The sequence below is a fragment of the Rhinatrema bivittatum genome, chromosome 1 (genome assembly GCF_901001135.1).
Source record: "Rhinatrema bivittatum chromosome 1, aRhiBiv1.1, whole genome shotgun sequence".
Lineage (NCBI taxonomy): Eukaryota > Metazoa > Chordata > Amphibia > Gymnophiona > Rhinatrematidae > Rhinatrema > Rhinatrema bivittatum.
In genome coordinates this window covers 482,756,509-482,773,005 of record NC_042615.1, presented here as the reverse complement: position 1 = coordinate 482,773,005, position 16,497 = coordinate 482,756,509, and the positions used below count along the sequence as shown (strand labels likewise).

Sequence of the window (16,497 nt, the reverse complement as noted above, 5' to 3'; positions counted from 1 at the left end):
TGCGGTTTTTCACCCAGGGATTATTCCTAAATAGAGGATCCTGTGGACTATTGTTGCAAATTTTATCCAGGGATCACTGCCAAAGGGGGAAGCCAGTGGATGTTTGGTGAAAGATTTCCCAGGGATCATTTCCAGTTTCAGAGAAAGGATCTCGTGGGAGTTTTGGTGTTGAGACTAGCCAGTGTGAGCCAGTCCGTGAAAACAATTTATGCATTGAGATCTGCCTAGATCACGTCTGTAACTGTGAGTACAGACTCAGTGGGACACTTTTTTGTAAAACTCCTGAAACACCCTAAACAAAGAACTTTTCTCAAGAACTGTCATAATATGGAAGCTGAGCTAGTGTTTCTGTAAAAGACGTGGTAACAACTGAAGATAATGGAGTCAATATTCAAAGGCATTTAGCCTGATAACTCACGTTATCAGGCTAAATGCTGACTTTTGGATATTGGAGCCACTTGCCAGATAATTCATCGTCCAATTAAAATTTAGCTGGATAAAAAGTGGTATTCCGAGGGTGTTCCAGGGTGGGGTATAATTATCTGGCTAACTTCGCCAATTTTAAAACTGTATGCTGTCAAGTTAGCTGGATAACTTTAAGCCTGCCTCAGAGGAGTCCCAACGTTATCTGTCCACATGTGGCTAGATAACTAAGATATATTCAAAAGATATCTGCTTAAGTGGCAGCAAAGAAGAATTTAAAAGAAAACCCCAACTCCAGGGCCTTCAGGCCTGATCCTCTAGTCCCCCCACCCCAAAAACAGTAAAAGATAAGTTCAGGCCTAGCACCTGATTCCCCTCACTCACCCTCCCCCAAAACTCAACAAATAAAAAACATATAGCAACAGCTAGAGCCCTCCGGCCAGCCCCCCATTCCTATTCCCGTTCCTATTTTTTGTAAATTTTAACTTGGCTCCCTCCTGTCCCCATCCCCAACCTTCACTCACCCACAACCTCTAACTTTAGCCGAATAAATCGTCCGCTGGCAGGCATACTGAATATTGGCCTTGATGTAAATAGTTAAATTTAATTTCAAGGCGTATATTCTGTCTTTATAGCATAAGGCCAATCAAGGCGGATTACACTTTTTAAAAACAACAAAATTAACAATTTAAATATATAAAATGCCAAATGTATGTTTAAAATTGAAAATCTCAACCCATTCCACTATATCGGGGTGGCCTACTCCAGTCCTCGAGAGCCACAAACAGGCCTGGTTTTCAGGATATCCACAATGAATATGCATGAGATAGATTTGCATGCAATGGAGGTAGCGTATGTAAGTCTATCTCATGCACATTCATTAAGGATATCTTCAAAACCGGAGCTGTTTGTGGCTCTTGAGGACCGGAGTTGGCCACCTCTGCACTTCTACATCCTTGGGCATTAACTTAAATCCCCATTTAAACTCCTTACATCCATCCTAATAAATTTTCCAAGCAACAAACCAACTAACCTCAGCCTTACATCCCATAACAAACTTCCAATATACCAAATGCTCAAACCTTCATTTAAAATATCTTTTATCCAACCAATTTTCCAAATAGTACCACAATAAACCGCCATTCTTAAAATCTGTTCTCCTTCCCACCGCCACGAAAAAGATCCTTTAGTAAGCATATCCAACCCCGCAAATGTCTGATCATAATCATAGTTTCATAATCAATCTAATCCAATAACATCTGAGAAAGTCAAGAATTATACTGCACCAAACTCCATCCTAGAATTACAGATCTAAACAATTTTCTGATCTCATTCTTCCTTAGTCTGCAAAACAACATAAACCTAACCCTAGCTGGCAGCCATAGAAGCCTATGTGACTACAAGTTACAGCCATGTTTTCAAACTCTTCCTGAATCCTGGGTAATCTGGAATGTGAAAGAGTCGGGGTGGGGGAGAGAAAGTGTACTCCCTCCCCTATTAACTCAACCAATCTAAGTTGGGAGAGAACATACCCCTCTCCCACCTCCACCAGAGTCCATAGGTGGAAAGAGAAAATGTGTGTTCCATCCCCTACGCTAATCTATGTCAGTCGCAGGATGAGAAGAACGCCCTGATCTCCTTATGATCTCCGGTGTTGCTTTTCATTACTGGCTCTGTCCCACGATGTGGCTTCTGTGCTCACAGAGTTAAGGACTGGCCTCGTGAAGATGATGTTGCTGACAAGGAGGTCCACTCCTTGATGAGCCCTCCCTTTAAGAGCCTCAAAGACTTCTCGAGCTTGATTCACTATCAGGGCAATTTTGAAACCCCGCAGGGAGCTTACAGGTAGGTGCATGCCTTTCTAGCAGATTTCAAACCAACGTCTTGCTATATTGATCTCTGACCGTCATGGCTTATAATATTAGCCAAATTTGCTTCACTAGATCATCTTACAACTCCTTTAAGAGAGAAAGTTATACTTGCCTCCTCAAAGAGGCAGTGATTTTCTCTGTCCTTAAAAAATTGACCTTAAACATTAACGACGTTTCCGACTTTGTCTGAACATTTCTCTTTCTGGGGAAAATTATCAAGAAAGTAATAGCAAACCAGTTTCAAGAATTTTTATGTAAGCTCCTCTCTCTGGGCATTCCTCTAGGCACCACTCACTACCAGACTGAGTCATAACTCACTCTTTCAGTCACGGTAAGGACTTTTTTTTTTTTGGATGGGGGGGAAGGATTTTCCTTCAAGGCCCAAGGCAACAGACTGTTAAATTTTCCACAAAGACTGTTCACACAGGATTGATGTTCCAAAATAAAAGGTTTTATTTGGCACATGTTTTCCATGTGGCATCCATGTCAAAGAGTTACAGCTATAACTGAGGAGTCTGATCCTCCTCTATACACTTTCTTTGGATCCCTTCACTTCTCTCCTGACAATTGGGTTCCCTGGTGCTGGGTTCCTAAGGACCTTCTGTTGTACCTTTATGATTTCTGCTCCCTTCTCCTCTGTTTTGACTCCCTGGACAAAACACCAGATGGGTAACTTTCTCTCTTTTTCCCCTCCAGCATTTGGTACGGGGAAAGCACCTTGCAGTATCAGCTGGATTACTGATCTCTGTTTCCTCTCCTTTGGATCCATATCAAATCTCCAGCATTCTCTGTTCACTGATAGCATCTCAATTCCCCTCTGGAACTTTAATTAGGGTTTTCTTCCCTTGAAAGCAAACACAGGAGTGAACAATTTTCTCACTCAGCATGGGGATACTCTCCAGTTCAGCTGAATAAAAATACAACAGGAACAAATGCAAAATGGAAAGGTGAGTGCACCATCTACAATCCTTGTGAACCCAGACCCAGGAGGGATGGCTTCCTCCCAATCCAGAGTCCACTCTGATTCAAACTCCTTCCAGAATCTTCTGTGGATCACTACAGTAAACTCTAGGATTGTATCATTGAGCCACAGCAAATGGTTCAATCCACTCACTACACTCTCCAACTCCAAGATGTCCTCCTGCGGGAGAAGCATAGCCCTCGGTAAAGGATCCATAGGCCCCTATTATAATTACAAGAAATAAAAAAGACTTGACCCTTTATAATCTGGTTTCAGAAAAATGTTAACACAGAAACAGCATGGACAGCCATTGTATATCATTTGCATCGTGAGCTGGATAAAAGGCTGTCTCTCACTGTTCTGTTTGATCTATCAGCAGCATTTGACACAATTGATATGGTGATACTACTAAATCATCTGTCAGATTTAGGTGTGAGAGGATCCAAACCACTTTGGCTAAAATCATTCTTAGAGACTAGGACCCAAATAGTCTCCCTTGGAAATATCCTATCCTCTCTCTTTCAGTTAAAATTAGGAACGCTGAAATGATCTATTTTATTTCCACTGTGTGAATTTAAAATGTTTTGATGCTAAGGTAACTTTACCTTATTTATTGACTCCCTCTCATATATATGAGATCTTTAGGAAAGGATGATTTTAGAATCTGGTGTAATTTAATTTTCACAGCAATGACATTCAGCTGTTTAAATGCGCCTACACAGAAACACAGTGATAGCAGAATCTGGTTTTAACACAGCACATTGTTATTTTGTATTGTTTTATCCTCCTGCATTTTAACTAATTTTAATGCTTATTTTAGTATTTATGATTGATGCTTCATTGATTATTAAGTATTCTATATTATCTGTTTGTGTATTGATTATTACATTATTGTATTTTCTTGCTTTAATTTATTGTTCACCGTTATGATGGTTTTACCGCGATGATGGTATAAAAATAAACAAACCTTAAACCTTCTGTATATGTGACCTTAGATCCTAACCCTAATGAAGTAATAGTAAAGCTAAAAGCCTGTTTAGTCAAAGTAATACATTGCTTAATGAGAAACAAGTTAAAACCGAACCCAACTAAGATGGAGGTTCTTTGGCTGAGCAAGATACTGATTCACAAATTTAATGTAAATGCACTCAATACTGAAGCCCCAAGGTCCTGCACCTTTACTTACTAATGATATTTGGCTGCTAAAACAGAATGGTGGGCAATCAGAGAGATACTGAGAAAGGACAGTACTGTGCAGCAAGTAAAACCTGGATCATATTAAAGCTTATATAAAAAAAAAAAAAGTTACTGAGGCAGCAAAAAACAAAGCTATTTTGTCATAGAATTACAGCGGCCAAAAACAACTCTAGAATTACTTATGAATATGAACAGTCTGTTAAAACCTGTTACAAATGAGTTAGACATAGCTTAAATTCTTGCTAGTTTATTTTATACACCAAATAACAACTATTTGGGAACCATTGGATAACACACATGTAGTTCCTTTAAATGGTGAGCTTGTGTCCCATCCTCTACCCCTAAAATTATCTTCCTTTCAGTTGCTGAAGTGGGATAAGATGATCCATTGTTTGGCAGACATGAAGGCCACCTGTTGCCCCACTGATCCTGGTCCGACGTGGGTAGTTGAGAGCGTCACTGGGATCTAGTAGAATGGTTAGCATTTATCATTAATTCCTCTCTGTGAATGGAAGATTTGCCAGTTTCGTTGGGAAAAAAAACCCCACATTGTGCAGCCAGTTTTAAAGAAACCCAGGCAAGATCCAGATCTTTAGCAAAGTGACAGACCCATCTCCCTCATTAAAGGTGCTGTTCTACATTAGCTGCAGCAATTTCTACAAGAACATGCTGTCCTTGACCTTTTCTAGTCTGCTTCCATCCAAACCAGAGCACTGAGTCAACAATGCTGTCATGGGATGACTTACGATGGGTTATGGATAAAGATAAAACCATAGTGCATGGGTGGAGCATTGGCATAGCCAGAATTGATTTTTTGGGTGGGCACAAGGATAACATGGGTGGGCTGTAGGCATGCAGGTCTGAGACCTACTAGTTATTTTCTTATTGATAAATAATGTCATATACTGCACCCTATAATGGCTTTCTAAGTAGTTTGTAACAGCCATTATGCATCATGCAAGAAAATTGAAAATGTTTTACCTCAATTAGTTCAAGCACTTACCAGCATTACAAATTCCTTATTAAGCTGTATTAATTTGTTTTATATTTATTGCAATTTATAAATGCATAAGTATAACATGTAAAAAGCAAAGAAAACAATCAGAGCCAATCATGTAATAAAAAATTAATGTATTCTTTCATGAATCCTCTTTGCAAAAAGCCAGAAATCATCATAACTACAATAAAATAGCATTAGTCATCAGAACAGGTGTAAAGCAGAACTAGGAGAACTCACATTACAACTAATATGAAAAAAAAATATTCAAATTCTGATGTCACCTCAACAAAAAATATCCCTTCACTCTGTTTTGTGGAGTAACACAAACTACTGCAAAGAAAGAGACATCTAGAACCTTGCCATATCATACAGTCACAGCACTGACTCTCAGGACTCAAATAACAGCAACCTTATGGAAAAGCAGCAATGCAAATACTACACCAGGCCCTAGAACATTAATACATCACCTACTGGAATAACAGAACAAGCTGGACTACTACAAAGAAACTACATGCGAGCAGTCACAAACACACAGGCAAAACAGAGACTGACCCTTACCTAATATAGAAATAAGAGACTACAAATTAGAAACAGAAACATGCAGACAAAACCAAAACAGAAAGCCTGAGAAACCATACTCTGAACAGTGGAATACTGAAGAAAGAGCAAAATACAAAAATATAAGAAACACACATTCCCAAAGATGGCATATTCCAATTGCTAAACTCTCAAAATATTATTTTTTTTATCTTTGTTGTCTGATCTTTGTATTTTTCTAATCAGTTGGTCCTGGTCTCTTTTTCCCATTTTTCCCTTGTTGCTCATATCCTAATTTCTTTTTAGTGTCTCTCTTTTCCTACTGTCTTCTTCCTTTCCTCTCTCACACTCACACACACGCTTTCTCTCACTGACTCCCTCACACACACAAGCTCTCACTTTCATATGCTGTCCCCCACACACAAGCTCACATTCTCTACACACACACACACACTCACAAGCTCTCACTCTCTCATCCCCCAGGCTCCCATTCTTACACACATAGAGACGCACATCCAGGCACCCATTCTCACACACATGCATTCAAGCTCCCATTCTCACCCATACATGCACACATTCAAGCTTCCATTCTCACCTACATATATACATTCAAACTCCCATTTCCACCCACACTCACACATTCAAGCTCCCATTCTTACCCACCCAAACACACATTCAAGCTCCCATTCTCACCCACCCACCCACAAGGATCTCACACAGACACACATACATATAAGCTCACACACATCATGGATTCCTGTTATCATTGGGCCGTGGTGAGATGAGCTCCTCCATGGCCCCAAGGGACTGTTTCTATCTTCGGGCCATACAGCCCACCAATCTTCCTGCTTGTGGGGGGGGGGGGGGAGAGTGGAAGCTGTTGGGCTGTACGGCAGCAGGCAAGGCCGCAGGCCGGTACTCTTTCCTTCTTTGGCCGCCGGCTGGTTAGCTCCGCCGGCGGCCCGCAGCTCCTCCTGCTGCCACCGGCCCACCGCCTCCCCAGGTGTGTCAGGCCTGGCTTTGCAGCTCCAGCTGTCTTCTTCGCCATTGCGGGGATGGGATCCCGTGACGGCCTTGCACTAACAGACCTCTTCCGGTTGGGTGAGCCTGGGTCTAAATTGGGTAGGCAACTACCCACCCAAGACCACCCATGGCTACATCACGGGAGTGGGGAGGGGTAGCCAGTAATTAGAGCAGCAAGCTGAAAACCAGACGAACCAGGGTTCAAATCTCCCTTCTCCCACTGAGGCTCCTTGTGACCTTGGGTAAATCAGTTTACTCTCTATTGCCTCAGCTACAAACCTAAATTGTAAGCCTTTTGCGGCAGGAATATACAAATTGTACCTGAATACAGTTTGCCTTGAGTTTGGGTTTGCAAAAGTGAGTAATTAAATCTAAAATTCAATTCTAATTAAATTTTACTTGATCAGACTACGGCTATCACTACCATGACCACATAATTCTTCTAGATAAATTGCAGGTATTGGCTTGGGATGTGTGATCTTAAGTTGGTTCTCGCTCTTTTTTTTTTTTTTTTTTTTTACCAGACATCTCAATGTGTATTAGTAAATGATGATTATTCTGCTCCCCACTCACTACATTAATATTACACAGGGATCCATTTTATCCCTCTATTTGTTAACATTTATTTGCATCCATTCGCCGATATTCTCAAACGTGTTGGGGTTTGTTATCGGCTTTATGCTGAGGACATGCAGCTCTTACCGCAGCATCATGATTTACAATCATCAGAGCAGGTTACTGATTCCTGCCTTGATGCTGTGAGTGGATGAATGAGATGCAATAAGCTGATTCCTAACCCAGCGAAAACCAAGGTGTTTGCCTCTAATTATCAATGTTCCCTATAAGATAGGTGTGTGTGTGTGCCACAGGAGAACACAGGGCTCATTAGAAACGGAAAACAGAGCAGCGTATCAAAGTGCTCTGCGCACAAATTTGCACACTACAAGCACACAAGAACGCTTTTGCATGCACAGCCCACAGAGGAGCCGATGCAGTGTGGGCATGTTAAAAGCGGGCCCTCATATTGAGCGCCCGTTCACCTAACATGCGCCCGTCCACCTTTCCCGGGTGTGCCATGCAATAGGGAAATGAGCTGCCGTGATTAAAAGGAGGCACTAGGGGAAATTGAGTGTCCCTAGTACCTCCTGAGCAACGGGCACCCGGGAGTGGTGGCTGTAAGTGCGGATTAGGAAAACAGATGCTCAATACGACTATCCGTTTTCTCCAACTACTGGCACACTATACACGCACAATTTACACAGCCTGGACTATGTATATTGTGCGCCCTGAAAATTGTTTTTCCCCAGTCAAGTATCGCGATGCTACTTTGTAGGAGGAACCACAGAAACCATGTTTTTTGGTTTTTTGTTGAGACCTTAAACTTAGGAAAGAGGCCAGACGTTTAAGACCAGAATAAACTTGCACAGACACAAAATCACACATCACAAAGAAGACAAACGCAACAGCCCTGTGGGGGATCATATTTCAGGGCAAGATCACCGCATCGAGAACCTTATGGTCAGGATGCTAAAAGGGAAATCCAGAACAATCCAGGACATTTGAAGTTAAAATAATTAAATACTTTGCAACTCAAATGAAAGACTTAACGGGCTTTTTTTTTTTTTAACCCACTACCAGAAATAATTTTATGCTTGTCACCTTATTCTAACACAACAATCCTGACCCTCTACGCCCTGCTTACACTACCATTGTACCACATTTTATGATTCACTTCCAGTTTTTGGCAATGCCATCTCTTGCTCTGACCTACTTATTCTGTTTGGGCCTGCGTAAGGGAGTGTTAACTCCTCACAGCCAGCCAGGTATTCAGTTAGTATAATAAAAAGCTATCACCTTATTGTGTACCTTTATTTCCATGAATTCAAGTTAACACAGCAACCACACTGTGTTATCCACACACTTTCAGGAACTTTGCAGCAAAATATTTTAACTCTTCCTGCTGAATTTACCGCCTGAGCTGCCACAGGAAACTGGGGTCTGTGCTTATATCCCACAGGAGTCATCGAACGATGTCTCCGTGACAGCAGGAATATCTAAACCTGCCCCCGTTACAGCCTCCAAATCTGCGATGACATCCAGATAGTTCCCCTTCCTTGTTGTTTCTGTTGTTCACAGGTGTCTTTCTGAGACGCACGTATCTGCATTTTTCCTCTACCAAATTCAGTTGTTCCTTGGGGGTGGCGCCCGATTCAATCAGCTTCCAGCCTGCACCCCAGCGTGTAGTTTAAATTCCTGTCAATGTGTGCCCTGAATGTTTCACTTACGATCCCAGTTTCCCTCAGACAAATGTAGGCCATCTTTCACTTTTTCCACGATTAACCCAGGCCCAGGCCCTGAGACAGACAAAACCCTCTTCTTTACACCCTCCCGTTAGCCATGCGTTAGCATGACGTAGCCCGTCTTCCTCTTTATCACGCACGAGTACCTCAGAAAATATCACTGTCCTTGACAGTGGCCTCAGACTCTCCCCTGATTTTATGAACTCTTCTTGTATTACACTAACTTCATTCCTATCCAGTGCATTTCCCCCACCCCAACCAATGAGAAACCAAGGGCAGAATCGGCAGCGCAGTGGCAGCATGCAAATAACAGGCCTGACTCAAAAAGCAACGACCGAAAGGATCAACAGTTCCCAGATCAAACGCAGTAAGAAAAAAAAAAATCAAAGTATGAGGGGATAAAGGCTTCCCAATCAAATAATACATTTACTGTAACACGTAACAGAAGAAAGTTTGATTTAGCAAGTCTCTCTCTCCTGATTCTTTTGATATTTGGTCCTTATTCAAAAAGAACCGTAAGTCATTCTATGCCTATGGATAAGTTCTACGTTATAAGATGCAATACGTGAGCCTAATGCAGCCCTGCTTCTCGTCCCTAACTGCAGTACTCTAGAAAAGCAGAAGCCATGACCTGTTCTTGTCAAGCCTCCACCAGGCATAGCCTCACCTGGTATCTTTGACATCTTCTCCTCCCTGACAGAGTTGTTCACCTGCATTCTTGTGTAGGAAGTGTGCAGGTTTTCAACATAGTTCCCCCTCTCGGAGCTGTGGGCCTGGAGTCAGCAGTTGCTTCTGCTGTTCTGTGCTTTCTCTCAACCTTCTACTTACACACACACACACACCATGTGTGCCACACAAAAGGTCAAAACTAATATTAAACTCTTTGCCAGGGAAGGAAACGTGACACCTAGAAAGCACCCAGAGGCACTAGGGCTGCTCTATCATGAGATTTCTTGCTGCATTATCCAGGGATTTCCTTGCTCTCAACTAAATCCTCCACCAGCTCCTTGCACTGTGCACTACTGCCACCACCGTCTGCCTGCACAGCCGTACCAAAACCTGCACTGATCCCTGCATAGCTGCAGTACAGCACGCATGAATTTCCCATACACCTATACTACAGCTGCTTTGTAAAAACATCGATAGGATGGAAGCAATTCAAAGAAAGGCAGCTAAAATGGGACACAGCTTGCAACATAAACCCTACAGGGAGAGATTTAAGGAATTCAGTGTACTTTGGGGGGGGAGAGAGAAGCATTCAAATATTTACCAGGCTTCAATTAAGTAGGAGGCATTTTACATTTAAAAAAAAAAACCCCCAAATCAAAACAGGAATTCAAGGATATGATAATATGTTGGAAGAAGGAAGAAATATGAGGAAATATTCTTTACCGTGAAGGTGGTGGGTGGCTGAAATAGACTATCAGCAGAGGTGCGGGAAACAGAAACTGTGGCAAAATGTAAGCACTCTTGGGACAGATACAGAGGTCAATGTTAAAGAACAGGCATGAGCGTGGTAGGTAGAAAAAGTGAGTGAGCGGTGATGAAATTTGTCGTAATTACAGAACTCTATATGCTCAATTAATGGAACATTAGAGGGCAAAAAAGCCAGCTTGCACTTACCAGTGGTACGGCTACATAAAAGCTCCAAAGAAGAGGAGACAGGGTCAACCTGTTGTGAAGTCTCAGTTTAGTGGACCCTTGGGCCGACCTGCAAGAGACTGGGAAAGGTGTTCAGCTGTCTCTAGGTAACCACAGGCCGGTAGGCAGATGTCAGGCAGGATGTGGACGATGCTCTTCACCCTGGAAGCTGGTGCTCCCCCGGGAGGAGCCCGGCCGCTGGGACTTAGGCGAGTGGTGGAACCGAGGCAGGAGCAGGCAGGCTGGTGAACTGGAACCGGACCGAACTGTAGCAAGACTCGGGAACTGGAACCAGGCAGGAACAGTAGCAAGACTCGGGAACTGGAACCAGGCAGGAACTGTAGCAAGACTCGGGAACTGGAACCAGGCAGGAACTGTAGCAAGACTTGGGTACTGGAACCAGGCAGGAACTGTAGTAAGCAGGCAGGAACCAGGCAGGTACTGTAGCAGGCAGGCAGGAATGGAGCGAGTTCAGGAAGGCAACCAACTCCGGGGCATGGAGCAACTGGGAACCGCAGGGTAACCCCGTTGCAAGGCAAAGACTGAGTGTTCGCAGCCGGCTTATCGAGGCCGCGGCGTCCGACATCAGGAATTGGGCAGAGTCACCAATGGCGGGAACGGGCCTAGAAAGGCGTCCAACTTGCGCGCGCGCCTAGGAGCAGGGCTTCCATCAGAGGTTCCCCGGCGGCGTTGCCCCCACGGGGACGCCGCCGAACAGGCCGCGAACTTTGCCAACAGAAGCGGGAATGGGTCCAGGAACGTGGAGGTAAGGGCCTGGTCGCAGCACTCGCGACCGGGACCGTAACACAACCAACATAAAACTGTGACAAGGCTCTGATGCATTCTCGGATATACAGTGCCTTGCAAAAGTCTTCACACCCTTGTGCATTTTTCACATTCTGCTGTCTAGAAAATACAAGTCAAAATGCATTAAAGTGAGATTTTGTTTTTACTGATCTACACAACATATACGTTCATCATGAAAGAATAATTATAGAATTATTCCAAAATTAAGAATATAAAACAACAAAAAGTCTTGATTGCATACGTCTTCACACCCTCCATCATAGCAAACCCAAATTAGCTCTGGTTCTAAAATTTACCTTAACAAGATCTATACATTAAATAGAACCCAGCAGAGTTCAATCTCAGTAGTTGAGCTGATCTGAATACTCCTGGGTGAAGAATCCAGCAGTTTCTGTCATATGAAGTGAATTTGAAGCAAAAGTCAAAACATGCCAGACAAAGAGCTGCCGAAAGAACTCTGGGATAACCTTATTCAAAGGTACAGGTTGGGGGAAGGCTATGAGAAAATTTCAATGTGCCTGAATATTCTTTGGGGCACTGTCAAGTCCAACATTGCAAAGTGGAAACAGTTTGGCACCATCAAGACGCTGTCCCTCCAAAATCAGTAGCTGTGGGCTAAGGGAACGGCTGTGGAAGATCACTACAAGGCCCTAAGATTACTTTAAAAGAATTCCGGATGTCTCTGGCTGAGAGTGGGAGAAGCACTAACTGTTTAACAATTTCAAGATTCCTCCACAAACATGACATGTATGGGAGGGTGGCAAGAAGGAAGCCATTGCTGAAGAAAAGCCACGTGATGTGCTGCCTGGCGTTTGTAAAAAAAAAAAGTTTTAGGCTTTAGGGGTATCCTATTTAAAATTGTTGAATTATAATAGCTTACAAATACACCCAGTGTAGTTTCACTGTTAAAAATAAAAATAATTAAAAATAAGACACATCTTACTAAGAAAGAAGTTTTATTAAGTTGGCAGATGGGTACATTCTATTCTTCTTTAACCAAGAAAACAATTTTAGTTACTTCATATGTAAAATATTTCACAATGCAAGTATCATGGATGTAAAATATTTTTTATACTCTCAAATGTATTCAATAATGCATTCTACTTTAATATTTTCAGACACATATATTATTCAGAAACCAGTTTCTAGAAAGGATTGCAATTTACAGACTAACAACAGATAAATATAGGTTATTTTACTTTTCCTTTTACTCTATGTAACTTGTACCATTTTTCTAAACTTAACTTTTAAGAATTGATTCTTTGTGATATTTAGTTTCAGTTTTCCCCAAGATACCTTTGAAGTTCAAGAATTTCATACAGGTGCCTGAGTTTGAAACCAGCATGGAGACTATGGCTCACCCAGAATCCTTTGCTGCCTTGGCCTGCTTGCAGTTCTGGCCATGGGAACCTTAACTGCCCTATTGACCCTGATTTGGAGAAAATACAGGAGATATATGGACAGCAGCAGGAAATGTCAAAAACATATGATGGAAGGTCATGGGGTCACAGAAAAGCAGAAGAAAAAGGTTAGAATCTTACGGGCTAATGTTTCAACTAAGTGGTACCAGCGAAACCAGCGTCTTGGAAACCTCCCCGAGGGTGAAAACCTGACAGGACAAAGGACTAACAGAAGACTGATGTGAACATCAGGCAAGTGGGCCTCAATTTGAGAGGGGGATCAGGGTAACTTAGGTTTAATTTATCTTGTTTTGACACAAGACACCATGTACATGATACTCCCATATATCCATATTAGGGATTATTGTATGTTGTACCTATAAAAAAGCAGCACTCACTGACATACAGTGAGACACAGAGTAGTGCTTCTCCACAGAGAGAACTGCGACTCTGTTCCTCCCAAAGGTGCCTGTATTGCTTATTGATATGCAATAATAAATTTAAATTAGTTTCTACTAAATGTGGTATGGTACCTTTGTGTTCATGGGTAAGCGCCTTAAGAGTGATTTAGCACTCAACAGTAAGTATTCGATGCTTATATGTTTAACTCTTTACTAATATGTCTGTCTCTCTTTTCTTTGTGTGTGTCTTCTCTCCCTATTCTCACGTTACTTTGTTTTTTTAACAAAAGAATCTGTGTCCCTCACACTTTACAACAATATGTTGGTGCGCACTTCACTTCAGGTCCACCATGTTAGCAGCTAGGGGGCGAAGCTTGTGAATGCCGATATAGAGCATTGATTTGGATCACCACAGGAATGATGTGAGGCTTTGGTGGCTCAATAGCAAGGCTAGCATTTGCTGATAGATAAGGGACAAAAATCCTCTTGACCATGACGTCTCCGGACACAACAACCTCACCTAGTACACGATCTTTAAATAAAATAATAAGAGATATTATCTTCCTTTAACTGTGAATCTTCTGCAGACTAAAATGACTCACTAGGGGCCGGATTTTAAAAAGGTTACGCACTCGGGCCTATTTTAAAAAGGCCCGGCAACGCGCGTAAAACCCCGGGATGCGTGTAAGTCCCGGGGCTTGCAAAAAGGGGAGGGGGTGGGGTATGGCTAGTCCGGGGGAGGGGTAGTAAATGTCATAAAGACAAGTGAGGCCCATAGTTTCTCAATTTCTCCTCAGAGAATATTCAAAGGACAATATTAGTTAATGTTTCCCTTTGAAGAGAAACACCAAGTTATTTACAGGTAGTGGGCCAGATCTTAAAATCTACGCCCGATTTTATAACACGCGCACGTTATAAAATCCGGGCTCGGCACGCGCAAGGGGGTGCACACATGTGCTCCTTGCGCGCGCCGAGCCCGAGGGGAGCCCCGATGCCTTCCCCGCTCCAAAATTGGAGCAGCCTTGGAGGGAACTTTTTTTCCTGCTACCCACCTTTCCCTCCCTTCCCCTATCTAACCCACCCCCCAGCCCTACCTAAATCCCCCCCCCCACACCTCATCTCGTTGAGTTACGCTGCCGGCTCGGCATCCCCGGCACAGACCGCTGTGCCGGAGGATTCGGCCCCACCCCTGGACCGCCACCACACCCCCAGCCCTGCCCCCGCCCCACCCATTTTTTAAAGCCCTGGGACATATGCGTGTCCCGGGGCTTGCGCGTGCCACTGAGCCTATGCAAAATAGGCTCGGCGCGCGCAGGGGCAGATTTTCTCGGGTTACGTGCATATCGTACGCGCGTAGCCTTTGAAAATCTACCCCAGTATGTTTAATGATTATCTGGCTTTTATGAATTCTGAAGAACCTATAACTCAGGTGTGATAAAATTATTTGTTGTCCAGTGTTCACACCAAGTTGAATCACCAAAGGATGTTCAATGTTCTTTTCTTTCACTCAGTTAATTAAGCTGATCAAAATTCCGGGGTGGATTTTAAAAGAGTTACGTGTGTAACCCTTAAAAAAAACCCTGCATACGCTGAGCCTATTTTGCATAGGCTCAGCGGCGCGCACAAGCCCCGGGATGCGCGTATGTCCCGGGGCTTGCAAAAACTGGCAGGGCATGGGCGGCCCAGGGGGGGCAGGGCGGGGGCGTGACCAGAGCCTCCAGGCTGCGCGGCTCAGCGCGCGCAAGTTGCACAATTGTGCACTTTCTTGCGTGCGCCGACCCTGAATTTTATAAAGGAAAATTAGTTTCTTACCTGATAATTTTCGTTCCTGTAGTACCAAGGATCAGTCCAGGACACCTGGGTTGTGACTCCGCACCAGTAGATGGAGACAGACTAAAACTTGTGGGCGGAGCCATATATGCCCCTGTGCCAGTCACAGCCCCTCAGTCTTACGGAATGTCAAAGTAGAACACAACCAGAGAAGTAAACAAAACTAGATACCGCTAACTAACGGGGAAAGAAACACCCCTTCTGGAAACGGACTCTCCAACCGAGAGAGCGAACAAGCGGAACAGAGCAAATCAAAACACAGAGCGGACTCTCCATTACTTCAGCGCAGCACTGCGGGCGGGATCCTGGACTGATCCTTGGTACTACAGGAACGAAAATTATCAGGTAAGAAACTAAATTTCCTTTCCCTGTACGTACCAGGATCAGTCCAGGACACCTGGGATGTACCAGAGCAACCTACTGAGGGTGGGAAGCAGAGAGTCCCGCTCGGAGTACCCTCTCTCCAAAACCCCCAGAATCGGTAGCCCGGACATCCAGCCGGTAATGCCGGACAAAAGTATGCAACGACTTCCAGGTGGCCGCCCTGCAAATCTCTTGAGGCGACACCTGAGAAGCTTCCGCCCAAGACGCTGCTTGAGAGCGAGTCGAGTGAGCTCGCAGCCCCACGGGAAGAGGTTTTCCCCGCACCAAGTATGCCGAACCAATGGCCTCCTTGAGCCAACGAGCGATAGTTGTTCGGGACGCTGCAGCTCCTTTCTTTGGTCCAGAGAACAGGACAAACAGATGATCTGTGACCCGAAACGGATTAGTGACCTCCAGATATCGGAGAAGGGATCTCCGCACGTCAAGCTTCCGTAACTCCCTCTCTTCGGTAGCAGAGGAGTCTCCGCACGCAAAAGCGGGCAACTCCACCGATTGATTCACGTGGAACGACGAGACCACTTTCGGAAGAAAGGAAGGAACCGTCCGTAAGGAAACCCCCGAATTGGAGATACGCAAGAAAGGTTCCCTACAGGACAGGGCCTGTAACTCGGAAACACGCCGTGCCGAGGCAATTGCCACCAAGAAAGCCGTTTTTAAAGTGAGATCCTTAAGAGTTGCGCGTTTCAAGGGCTCAAACGGCGCCGTGCATAGAGCGGAGAGAA

At 43.8% G+C, this 16,497-nt stretch overlaps 1 protein-coding gene across 2 annotated transcripts in view; it reads right to left on the bottom strand.

Annotated features, from left to right (window-relative positions):
- PFKFB1 (6-phosphofructo-2-kinase/fructose-2,6-biphosphatase 1) overlaps positions 1–10,152 on the bottom strand; it is a 132,144-nt gene extending 121,992 nt beyond the window's left edge. Inside the window, exon 1 of one of the 2 annotated variants that reach the window (XM_029607331.1) lies at positions 9,980–10,152. In XM_029607331.1, coding sequence (XP_029463191.1) covers positions 9,980–10,028 — 49 coding nt within the window. In that variant the 5' untranslated portion in view covers positions 10,029–10,152. The remainder of the gene's footprint in view (positions 1–9,979) is intronic. The other variant, XM_029607350.1, reaches the window with a different exon arrangement.
- Positions 10,153–16,497: the final 6,345 nt, after the last annotated feature.